This window comes from Gossypium arboreum, chromosome 6 (genome assembly GCF_025698485.1).
Source record: "Gossypium arboreum isolate Shixiya-1 chromosome 6, ASM2569848v2, whole genome shotgun sequence".
In the NCBI taxonomy this organism is placed as follows: Eukaryota; Viridiplantae; Streptophyta; class Magnoliopsida; order Malvales; family Malvaceae; genus Gossypium; species Gossypium arboreum.
The window spans coordinates 8182198-8194813 of NC_069075.1; the positions used below are offsets into that span (position 1 = coordinate 8182198).

The following is a 12616-nucleotide window of genomic DNA, read 5'->3' on the forward strand; positions in this document are numbered from 1 at the left end:
ACTCTTTAAATGAAGACATTTAAAGTTTAGAAATGTGGTTGAGAGGACATTTGTTATTCTAAAAAAATATTTCTCATATTAACAGCATCACCTTAGTATGCCATATAAAAATAAGGTTGGATCGTACAAGAATATTGATAAATAAAATCTATACTTTGAAAAGTATATGAAAGAAAAAGGTCTTGATAATCTTAATGATTTAGATTCAAATGATGATGATGATGATGAACTTGGTCAAGGACCAACATTTGACGAAAAGGAGCTTATGTTGTTAAATATTAAAGAGGGAATAACCAACAAATATGGAACACTAGAACATTTAGATAAAATTTTATATGATGTTTATTTTTCTTGTTATTTTTATTAGTAATCGTATTATCAACTACTTTTTGGACTAACATAATACATATGATAATTTGATTTTAATTTTGTTACTTAATTAGATTTTATTATCGTGCAAATATTTTTTATAGTAATTAGTATTTTAAAAATATAAATTATTTAACTTTGTAATTACAATTTGAACTACCAAGCATAATATAAAAATTACAATATAATTACACTATGTCTACCAAACACCTCTAAAGAACTACAACTCTTTGTAATTACAATTTCAATTATTCTATGATGTCCGAATAAACTCTTAAGAAATTACAAATCTTTATAATTATAAGAAGGTGTAATTACTATATTAATAATTAAACTTTCATCCAATTAAAAATTAAATTAAATATCACTTTTGCTTCTTTATTTTATTTCAAACTCCATTCTTAATATCCTTACTACTAAATAAATAAAATTGGGCTGAAAATTTTATTAAAAACTTTATTATTTTTATTTGAAATGAAGGATTTATAACACTATCCAAATTATTTATTCAAAATAAATAAATTTGATGAACTAAAACAATTAATTATAATATGTTAATTTTTTTGTTAATTATACATGATTTTAATTGATATAATACTAAATTTAATTATCAGTGTTTATATATTTTGTGTACATGTTGATAAAATGAGTAAATATTATGGATTAATTTTAAATCGTGATTAATTTGATAGAATGTGTAAATGGTGTTGGTTAAATTTATTAAATCAAAACTAAATTGATAAAAGTTATAGATATTAAGAGCTAAATTTATTACTATACCAATCAAAATCATATATAATTGAAGAAAAACACGAACGCTGTGATTAATTCTCTTTAATCTTTTACTTTTAAAATTGACGGGGCATAAATTGATCTCATTTTTTTATAGGGACCAATTTGTCAAATTTCAAATTTAAGACAACCATAAGAGGTTTTTTTACCAAAAAAGAATTAATTTCTAACTGGGTTTAGGGTCGAACTGTGGAAGAGCCGAGCCCAACACTGCGGTCCAAATCTGATTTGAAAAAAAAAAAGCACGTGGAAATAACATTAACATTATTATAACATAACATAGTACTTTGGAGTTCAGATCTAAGTTCAAAGACTCAAACCAAAAATCTTTGTCCTCTTTTTTTGTCTCTCTTTCAAATTTTCATTTCAGGTAATCTTTCATTTTATTTTCTTCCTAATCTAAAAATTTTACCTTATTTTTTTCAATTTCAAGATTTGGGTATGATTTTTAGGCTATATTTGGCTAACGTTTATTGTTTTTATTATATATAAATTTAATTTTAAGGTATTGTTGAGGTTCAACCCAGTTAATGCTCATAGTTAAGATTTTCTTTTCATTGGTTTTTCTCATCAACCAAACAGAAAGTGTTTTTTTTCCTTTTTTTTCAAATTCGTTATTTGTCTGGGTTATTTTTTGAGTAAAAAGAAATTACCCTTTTTGTGGATTTTTTTTTTTAAAAACGAAATTTTAACTTTGATTCTGTTAAAAATAATAAGCAAATAATCTATCTTTCTTTCATTAAATAAAATAAAGTTAACTGTATAATTTTAATTTTTTTCTTGGATCATCTTAAAATGAGAAAATAACAAGGATTTCATGTAGTTTGATGGGTAAAATTTTATTTACTTATTTGAAAATCATATATGTGAAGTTCATGTACTTTTTTTTTTTTGCAGGGTTTTTGGAATGAGGAGATACAGTCCTCAATACTATAGTCCACCAAGGAGAGGTTACGGAGGCAGAGAAAGGAGTCCCCCAAGGAGGGGCTATGGTGGTGGTGGTGGTGGTAGTGGTGGCGGCGGCGGCGGCGGAGGAGGGTATGGGAGAAGGAGGGAGCAGAATAATGGAAGCCTTTTGGTTAGAAACATTCCTTTGGATTGCAGGTAAATATTTCATCATGAACCCCTTTTCAAATGCTGGTTAAATGAATTGTTTTAGTTTATGTTTTATTACTGTTTGCAGACCTGAAGAACTTCGAATTCCATTCGAGAGATTCGGACTTGTTCGAGATGTGTATATTCCGAAAGATTACTATACAGGGTTTGTATTTCATTCTTCTTTGCATTGTTCTAATGGAAGTTTATTCTTTGTAGTTTATGATTGTTTAAGGCATCTTAGGTTATGTTCAGTTTAGTTTTATCCAGATTAAGCACGAACTCCGTGTTTTTTTTAGTCGAAGCCCGAGATTGTTCAGAAAATTTGATATTCAACTCCCTGCCACAACTGGTGTAACATTCATTCTTTGTAGTTTATCTTTGTTTTAAGGCATTTAGGTTATGTTTGGTTTAGTTTTATTGGGATTAAACTTGAGCTTCATGGTTTTTTTCTTCTGTCAAACCCAAGTTGGTTGGTTCGGAAAATTTGATGATCAGATCCTTGCCATACTTGGTAAAACATTTATGCATAAACCGACCATAAACTGATTGTCCTTTTCTTTTTTAGCAATTGCTAGCTATAAAAACGGCAATTTGTGGTATAAATGGATGGTTTTATGAAGTTTTGTGATAGGTGGCCATCTACTTTTTTGTATTCTAGCGTTAGATTTTATGTCATTTGTACGCTTCCTTTGAATTGCTTTTCCTGCTATCTCATAAAACGGGTTGACCAGGCCAAAAACTGCTGAGATTGTTCTCATTTTTTATATTGAATGAGAAATCGGAGCCGACTTTTCTCTATCTTTGGCCATTGCTAAAACTACCATAGCTCACCGTGTACTGTCTTTTTCTTATTCTCCTCTTAGATCTTTAGTCATTGTATGGTCAGTACATATAAACAAAGTTAATTCCTTTGGATTGCTTTTCGTGCTATTTCTTAAAACACTCGTGTTCCTTTTCTTTTCTTTTTTTTAACCTGGAGTGAATTCAATTTTGAACTGGTTTGTCAGGGGGTATATTGGTTTGAAGTAAAAAACAAGCCGAAGCCCCACATTTGATGAATCCGAGGATTTTACGAGTAATGATCATATGAAGAATGTTCCTTTATGAAGCGAAACTATATAATTACACAATCAAATAGAGGTTTTTTTTGAGGAAGAAGATTGATTCACGAGACCCCGACCAATTGAGGACTACTTGAAGAGATATTTAGTTAGAGGAAAATTGTTGATATTGAGTGCTTCTTATATTTTCAAGCATGTGAAGATTTTTCGACTCACTTGCTCCTTTTGAAGTTGCCTTTGATAATATTAAGGGAAAAGGTCAGCCACTAAGCCCGTTTTTATGTAAATTTGGACCACATATGGAGTCGTATTTGGATGTGAAGTGTACAAAGTGATGGCAATGTAGAAGTAACATTACATTCTAGTTCCGACATCCCCGTCCCATCTTGTTGTTAACTCGCATTCGTAAGTGAAGGCTAGCTGTATGCTTTCTGCAGGGCTCCTCGAGGGTTTGCGTTTGTGCAGTTTGTCGATTCTTATGATGCTGCCGAAGCTCAATGGCGCATGAATGGGAAGATATTTGGTGGGAGAGAGATATCTGTCGTTGTTGCTGCGGAATCAAGGAAAAGGCCAGAGGAGATGCGGCATAAAGCAAGGCAAAGGTAATCTCTCTCTCTCTCTCTCTCTCAAGTGCTCAGTGTTTTGTTATTTTACTTACATTTGCTTGGAGATTTATATGGCATGTAATTCTCCAGAGGACCATCGGGATATGGGGGACGATCATCTTATTATGGTATGTTATTACGGACATTAAATTCTGTTTTCATAGCATCCTTGTTAGATACATATCCATATCTGACACTCACTTCCGATCCCGAGTGTGGTGAAATGGGTAGTTTGCTTCAGATATATGCAAATTATCATTCATTTATTTTTTTCCACTATGTGATAGTAAACTAATTCGTTGCGGTTCCTTACACGATGTGTTAGGGCGTTCCCGGTCTCGTTCAGCATCTCCAACGCGCTCCCCTCACCGTCCTTCAGGTTCTAGAGGCCGATATCGCTCAAGGTAAGCTGTCAAATTGCCATCAGAACCTTGAGTGTTAGCAAATATTCAATGGTTAAATATTGGTATTGTCAGGTCGTACTCCCCTGCTCCGAGACGAAGAGGAAACTATTCAGTTTCACCAGATAGAAGACATGAAGACCATCCAAGATCCCCAAGAGGTCCTCCACAAGGTCGTGGCGGTGATTACAATCCCGGACCATATTCTCCAGGATATGAAAATGCTGGTGGAAATGGCTATGGCGAGTAAGTCAGTCTATTTCACCATTTCAACTGGCACCCCATATATGCAAAGAAATGACCTATTACGGGCACGACACGACCGATATTTACTGTAGTTAACCACTGTGATATTCATATTGTCCGCAACTTAGCCCATAATTTAAATCGAATCTATCCTTTGACCTACTTGTAGGAAGTCTGCATACGAATCTGAGGAAGCACCACGGGCTGCACGGAGGCCATCGCCACCTGGTAGAGCATCAAGGTCACCGCCTGGGTCCAGGTCTAGGTCGGCAGACCCATCACCTAGGCGTAGCCGTTAAAAGCAGTCGATAATCGACCGCAGAAGCGGGCTAACCTTATGGTTTTTAATATGGCATTTATCATATGGTAGATTTTATAATAGTAGGCTTGTTTATGTCGGATTTTGAGATAAGAGAATGGATTGCATGGAATTTGAGGATTTAAATTTGAATTTTATGTATTTGTAACAATCTTTCCGGCTTTTTTTAAGAAAAATTAAACACCCCTTTCAATTTCCAGATTACTCAATCTACTTGAATTTTTAATATAAAATTTAAATTTAAATTTTATTTTATTTTTATTCAAGTTAATCCTACCTAACATAAATTAAAATGCCATTATCAAAATCTTTTCATTACTCGTAATTCATTCTCAATCCACAAATAAGAAGATAATGCATTTTAGTGCACTCGAATCTATGTCTTCTTACATTGGTAACAATATTTATGCCAATTGAATTACCATTTAACCAACAAAACTTTTATAATTTAAATATGAATTATTATTTAATCAATAAAACATGTTGATTTAAATTTAATTATTAAAAGACCTAGTTTTTTTTTTTGGTAGCCATACATTTTAAGAAAAATATTTATAGTAGATTATCATAACTCATTAAATTTTCGTCTAATATTATATATAATTAACGCTACCTATTGTACCAAAGTACTTGATTTAATGAGTAAATGCATGTAATTTCAGTTAATATTTCTTCATAATTTTCTCTTAGCCAAAAATTAACACTAAGAAAAACCCTTTAATAAGCTGAGCAGTATCAACGGCCGTCTTAGCTCAGCCGGTAGAGCGCGTGGCTTTTAACCACGTGGTCGTGGGTTCGATTCCCACAGACGGCGATTTTAGAATTTTTAGACCTTTTTTTGTTTTTTTCACATTATTTGAAATTTCTTTATGCAAGAAAAGAATCTGTGGAGCTAACATTTCGGCTTTACCAAACGCACTTCTGATTAGACGCATCACATAAATAAATAAATAAATACCAATTAATAAACAAAACTACCAAACGCACCCTTGACTCAAAAAGCGACTCAAGTCAACATTCTCTCTCATGTATTCTTATTATTGCTGTTTCATATTAAAATATATATCTCTATAAAGTTAGATATATTAATAATTCATATTTATATAATTTAATTTTTAAGAATATATTTCATATTATATTTTTTATAAATTTATATTATTTTTAGAGATAAATCTCAAAATTATATATGAATTATAGTTTAATGTACAATTATATACATGAAATTGTGATTTAATCCAGTCCTTGTAAATTATTAACACAATTATTAATATAAAATTATTTTATGTTCATATATTGTATACATAAATAATTATATTTATTCAATATAAAAATAAATTGATGTATTTGTTTCTTTAAATGTATATGATTAAATCAATATTAAAGTTTCAAATGTACATTTGAACCATAATTTCATATGTACAATTGCACTAAATTAAAGTTTATGTATACAATTGCACATTAATAGTGGGTTTAGATGGGCGATGGGGTGCAGTGTGTTTAGCTTACTTTTTATCTCACTTTACAGTATCGCTACAGCATTTAATTTTACTGTCACCGTTGTTTTTACACTAACCGTAAATAAACACACCAACCATCCAAACCCACCCTGAATCAAAATTTGTGTGTAATTTTAAAATTTATCCCGGCTTTTTACTACCATAAATCATATCTTATCCAATATTACCTAATATATTCCTTGCCATGTCTCAACTAATCTTTCATTTTAAAAGAGAAAACACACCAATATTTGACTAATTACCATAATTGAAATATGATTTATTTACTTAAACAAAAAGAAAGAAGAGAATCTCCATTCTGTCTTTAAATAGTAATTTATTGTATTCTAAAAAGTATTATATATATTTTGCATTCTAATAATAACATAAATTCCTAAGCTAAAATCTATAAAAACATAATTGATTTAGTTAACATATTTTAGGGTTGTGTAAAATTAAAGTTATGTTTTTATATTTTTTGTAATTTTATAATTAACAATTTAACAATTTAACTATTGAATTTATTAAGATATTTGTAATTAATATGCATATAAATTTTAAATTGATCTGAATCTAAAACATTATCTATATAAATATATAATTAACGGTTAAAAGTTATTAATATCAAACAAATAGTTAAATTTTTCTAATTTATGCCAAACATATTATCCATATGAAAATAATATGGAATATGATAATTAAATTATTAAAATATAACCACTTAAATTTTAAACAAGTATAAGGAAATCTCTCCTTACATTATTAATTAATAAGCAATTTTCTACTTATTTCTCCTATTGAAATTAGCAAAGGCATTATATTTAAGTTTTTAATTGAGACGCTAATTCTATGTTTAGGTTTAAATTTTCAGTTTTCATTAACCACGGATTTAGTCATTGAATAACTCCTTGTTAAACTAGTAATTCTTAATTATCGTGCAATAATAATTAAATAAAAATTATAAAAGCAAAACAATAATAAAAATTCTCTAAAAATAATAATAAAACTTATATTAAGCCTATAACAAAAGTATTGTGTTGTAGGTATAAAAATTTAGGTTAGATCTCTCGAAATCTTGTTTCTTTCTCAATTATAAAATAAATTAATTAATTAAAATTTATAATGAATTTGTTTTACTTTTCAACCAATTTAATGAATCAGTTATAATAGCTCAACTCATTGGAAAAATTCCTATTTCTCCTAATCCATTTTCTTTTTCTTTTCTAATTATTTTCCAACAAAACACTAGATTAAAATAATTACACTAAATTATTTTTTAAAAAAAAGAGTTGAAGCCACGAATGTGTTGACTGTTCATGGACTTCACGTCTGCAATTTTATAAACTTTCCAGTTTTCCAACAATTAAATAAATTCATGAGATGGCCATGCTCTTCAAATCCATTTTACAACTCACCGCCCAATCACCTCCACCGCTTCTTCCCTCCAATTTTTCGCTTCCATTAATGGCGTCATCCCGAATATAATCTCTTTCTATATAGATCGATTTTATCTTGGATGAATTTCAAAACTGAAATCTGTGTTATTGAAGAAGACGATGAAATTCGAAGATTTTTTGATGGAACGAACTGAGGAAAAGAAGAAGAAGATTGAGCTTCAAGAAGAGGTAAGCATTTGAGCTCCATTATTTAAATTTTTTTGTTATTGCAGGAATTAATGGAGTATTCTTAAGGATCTAGTGAGTGTTTGTTGACAAACAGGTCGATAAATTGCAAGCGGAATTAGATGAAGAGAAAGAAGTGAACAGGGTTTTGCGGCGGGCGCTTGAGGCTTCGCCGCTGTCATTGTCGCAGCAGCCGCCATGGCTCCCACCGTTGCTTCCGCCTCAAGTAAGTGCATTTATGTATATACACACATATGGATGATTCAGATTCAGTACACTAGAATTTATTTAGGATGGTTGAACTAAAACCCGATTTATCCATCCATCCATCTATTCCTTATCCATTTTTATTTTAAATACAGAAAAAAACGATCTGTTTTACTTATTAAAACATTTTATGTATTTTTTATATTTTTAGCATATATACTAAAATCATATATAGGTGCAATTATCATTTTATTTTATTTAAAATTTAGAATTTAATCACATAATTTGGTAATATATTTTAATAATGTTATTAGAAGGTTAAAATTAATAATACTTGATGATATGGATTTCTTTTATTATTATTTAATGATACAGTTAGAGTAATATTAAAATTTAATCAATTACCCTTAATTAATAATAAATTTTCATTTTAATCGAATACATAAAATTGTTTGAAAGAAAAATTGTAAATAATTAAATAATGTTAATATCCATTTGAATATAGTAATTAATAATATTATAAAATAGAGAAAAAATTAAAATTTCATAAAAATATATAATTTAAATAGAGAGATTAAATATCAAATATCAACATAATAAAAGACTAAAACTAGATTTCAACCTATATCTATCTATTTATCTATAATAAATATATATGTCACAAATCTAGAATTTAATCTTTATATTTTATTTTTAGAAATTTGGTTCCTTTATTTTATGGATTTTAAAATTCAAATTCAATTGTTAATACTATTATTTTTTTAAAATTTGTTGGCGTGACATTTTAAATTAAAAAATTCACTTAACTTGAATTTAACAAAATAATCTTATCAATATTAAGGGTTAAACTTGAATTTTAAAATTTAAAAGTAAAAACACTAAATTCTTAAAAATAAAAATATAATTATTAAATTTCAAATTTATAAAAAGTGCATAAACTTTTATCATATTTTAATCATATTTTAATAATAACCCATATATATGGGAAAGATAGACCTAAGTGTAAAATTAAAATAATTTTATATACATGGATCAACTTATTAGTAGTTTTCAAATAAAATATGGATATAAAACTATATGTGGGAGTGGCCCAGAAAGTTCCTGTATTTTGTGAAAGTTAAGGATTTAATAATTATATTTTATTTTGATCAATTTTAGTTCTTATATTTTTGAATTGATTAATTTTAATTTTTGTATTTTTGAAATTTTGGTTCTAACCCAAATAGTAATAGTTAAATCTATTTGGTTAAATTCAATTATAAGTCTTGTATACATACAGGCATAGATTTAATTCATATCCTCTAATTGAATCATTTTAAATCCTTATACTTTTTGAAATTTGAAATTTAAAATTTAAATCTTGGCATAAATGACAGTCATTGATCCATTTATTGAAATTTTTAGTGAGTACTATGTGAAAATAACACACCTACATAGCATTACACATATGATAATATGTCTACATATTAGTTTTGGAAATAGCAGAACTTAATAAATTTGATAGTTATCGTTCAGTGAGGATTAGAATTTTAAAATTTGAAAAGTATAAAGTCTAAAAATATCAAATTAAAGTATAATGACTAAATTTATAACTTTCATAAATTACAGGGACTAATGGCAGTATTTAATTTATAACAAATTATAATGACCTGACTGATGCGCACTAAATTGCAATTAACACTTCCAATATTGTATACGTACTTTTTAAATTTTACGTCAGGTTCAGGCACTTCTTGCTGAACTAGCAACGGTTGAAGAAGAGATTGTTTGGCTGGAGAGAAAAATCGATGACCTGAAAATGGAACTGTATCAAGAGAAAAAACTAACCCAACAACGGAAAATCCGGCAACAACAGAATCAGCTCATATGCAAACCACCGAGAAATGACGACGATGATCTAAATCAACGAACCAGATCCCAAAATTATGATATCCTCAGAAAAAGGAGAATTAAAAGCCATAGGCGAGCCTCCATGGGTTCTGCTTCAGATATCCTAACCTTGTCTTCCTCACAATGCTCTACTGGTAAGTTTATGATGATGATGATGATGATGATGATGATTTAAAGGTATCCATGATCAAATTTTAAGAGCTTTGTTTTTTTTTTTTTTTAGCAGGAGAAGTTAATCAACGATCAAAGAAATTACAAACATGGAGAATTCAAAAGCAATGCCCGATCATCAATGACAAACCAAATGAACTGTCGGAAGAACTTGTGAGATGTTTAATAGGCATATTTCTTGAATTGAACCAGCAGGGATCACAAGATAAAGAAGGATCCGCCATTGTAGCAAAGCTTAGCTTCTCTTGCATGGCTTCGAGAGGATACTCGGCAAAGAACTCATTGATTAACTTCAAATCACCCATTTTTGGCTTCAATCAAAATGCATCAAACATTGATCCTTACGGTATAATCCCAGAATTTGATGGCCTTTTTAGAGATATTGGGGATTACAAGAACTTCATCCAAATCACAAGACATTCCTTCGATCTCACTCGATTCTCTGATTGCTTAGCACCAATTGGAAAGTTGAGGTATGTACGCCCTAAACCCTACGATTCTCACAATTTAATCCTTTTACTTTACTTTAATATAATTCCATTGTTTTACAGGATATTGTTGCATAGATTATCTAATGTTGACTTGACATTCTTAACCTACAAGCAAAAGCTGGCATTTTGGATCAATATCTACAATGCCTGTATTATGCATGTACTGTAAGACACATTTAAAACTCAAAAAAATATATGTATTTTAGAATAATATGATCATCAAATTAAAAGCAGCAAAATGTCTTAATTATACTTTAATCACAATTTCAGGTATTTCTTGAACATGGGCTACCTTCCACACAAGAGAAATTATTAGCACTTATGAATAAGGTAGACTTGTTATCACTATCAGCCCATTATTTTGTGGTTTCGTGTTCTTTTTTTAATATATATAGCTATTATCCATAATTATAATATAAATAATAATTATAAATTCATTTGGCTTTGATGGTGCAGGCTGCATTGAATGTGGGCGGTATAGTACTGAATGCTTTAGCCATTGAGCACTTCATTCTTCGCCATCCATGTGAATCAGAATATGTGAGTCAATATACACATTGTTTACAATTTACCTCTTGCATATATATATATATATATGTGTATATATATTTATTTCATTGTATCTATTCAATCGTGAATTTAATATGTAATTAAGAAAAAAAAAACGAAAATCTATTCGAATTATAACAGATTTTTCATTGATGTGATTTGACATTGGAAGGGTCCAATGGATGAGAAAGAAATGCTACTAAGACGTGCATATGGTTTGGGGTATCCAGAACCCAATGTAACTTTCGCCCTGTGCCGAGGCACGTGGTCCTCACCAGCAGTAAGTCTTTTTCATATTATTTGAACTCGGATGTTAGTGTTGGATACATGAAAGTAATGAAAATGAAAATGCAGTTAAGGATCTATACAGCGGATGAAGTAGTGAACGAACTGGGGAAAGCAAAAGTTGATTATTTGGAAGCATCGGTGGGAATTACGAGCAAGAAGAAGGTTTCATTGCCGAAGCTACTGCAATGGCATATGAAAGATTTCGCGGACGACATGGAATCGTTGGTGGAATGGGTTTATAGCCAATTGCCGCGTTCTGGGTCTTTGAAAACATCCATTATGGATTGTTTAAACAAAGAATCTAAATACCAGTTTGCCAAAATGGTTGAAGTTCAGCATTATGAATCTGAGTTCCGATATCTGCTTTCCTGCCCTTATAATTAATTATTATGTTGTTCGGATTCAGATTTTAAGTTCGAGTATATTTATTTTTTAATATTTTGTAGGTATATTTTGATAAACTATTTAATTGATCCAATTGGTTCAATTAATTAAATTATTAAAAAATTAAAAATAAAAGCAATTCAACCATTGCAATTCCTTATCCTAAATTAGTACTCCAATTGGCCAATCTGTTCAGATTTCTTTAGACTTTTAACGAGAAAGGTTTTAAATATTTTATATTTATATAAATTTTGATCTATTAATAATTTTATATTATATTAATATGTGTATGTATTTTGCAAGTTTTATGTGTGTAAACTTGTATAAGGATTGAGGTTTTTTGTTTTGGATTACTATATGTAGGAATCAAGCTAAAAATTTTGTTTTAAGATTAAAATAAAAAATTAAGGTTAAAGTTAAAATTTTCACTTTTACATTACTTAAATTTAATTATAAATTAATAAAATAAAACACATTTTTAATTAAAAGCTTAAAATAAATGAAATTATTAATTTTAAAATAAGGAAAACAAAATATTATTTCATTTAATTTAATAATTATTTTATTTTAATCATACAAATATTCTTTAATATTATTTTAGATAGTGACACAAACTATTACACTTTA

The 12616-nt window shown here is 29.1% G+C and overlaps 2 protein-coding genes and 1 non-coding gene across 4 annotated transcripts; all 3 read left to right on the forward strand.

Moving 5' to 3' along the window:
• Positions 1-1390: 1390 nt before the first annotated feature.
• LOC108484268 (serine/arginine-rich SC35-like splicing factor SCL30) lies at positions 1391-5095 on the forward strand. The gene is made up of 8 exons (XM_017787993.2): positions 1391-1531; positions 2059-2265; positions 2345-2422; positions 3758-3922; positions 4016-4053; positions 4251-4329; positions 4402-4572; positions 4742-5095. The coding sequence occupies exons 2-8, from the start codon at positions 2069-2071 to the stop codon at positions 4869-4871; spliced, it is 858 nt and encodes a 285-aa protein (XP_017643482.1). The 5' UTR covers positions 1391-1531; positions 2059-2068; the 3' UTR covers positions 4872-5095.
• Positions 5096-5632: 537 nt separating this feature from the next.
• TRNAK-UUU (transfer RNA lysine (anticodon UUU)) lies at positions 5633-5705 on the forward strand. Its single transcript has one exon. It is a non-coding gene; the product is annotated as a tRNA-Lys (tRNA).
• A 1889-nt stretch (positions 5706-7594) lies between these two features.
• LOC108485726 (uncharacterized) lies at positions 7595-12156 on the forward strand. 2 transcript variants are annotated; one of them, XM_017789571.2, is made up of 9 exons: positions 7595-8012; positions 8107-8235; positions 9937-10240; positions 10330-10750; positions 10829-10928; positions 11039-11098; positions 11225-11308; positions 11490-11597; positions 11672-12156. In XM_017789571.2, the coding sequence occupies exons 1-9, from the start codon at positions 7944-7946 to the stop codon at positions 11987-11989; spliced, it is 1593 nt and encodes a 530-aa protein (XP_017645060.1). In that variant the 5' UTR covers positions 7595-7943; the 3' UTR covers positions 11990-12156. The 2 variants fall into 2 exon arrangements, with proteins under 2 accessions (XP_017645060.1, XP_017645061.1); XM_017789572.2 differs by having other exon boundaries at positions 10333-10750.
• Positions 12157-12616: the final 460 nt, after the last annotated feature.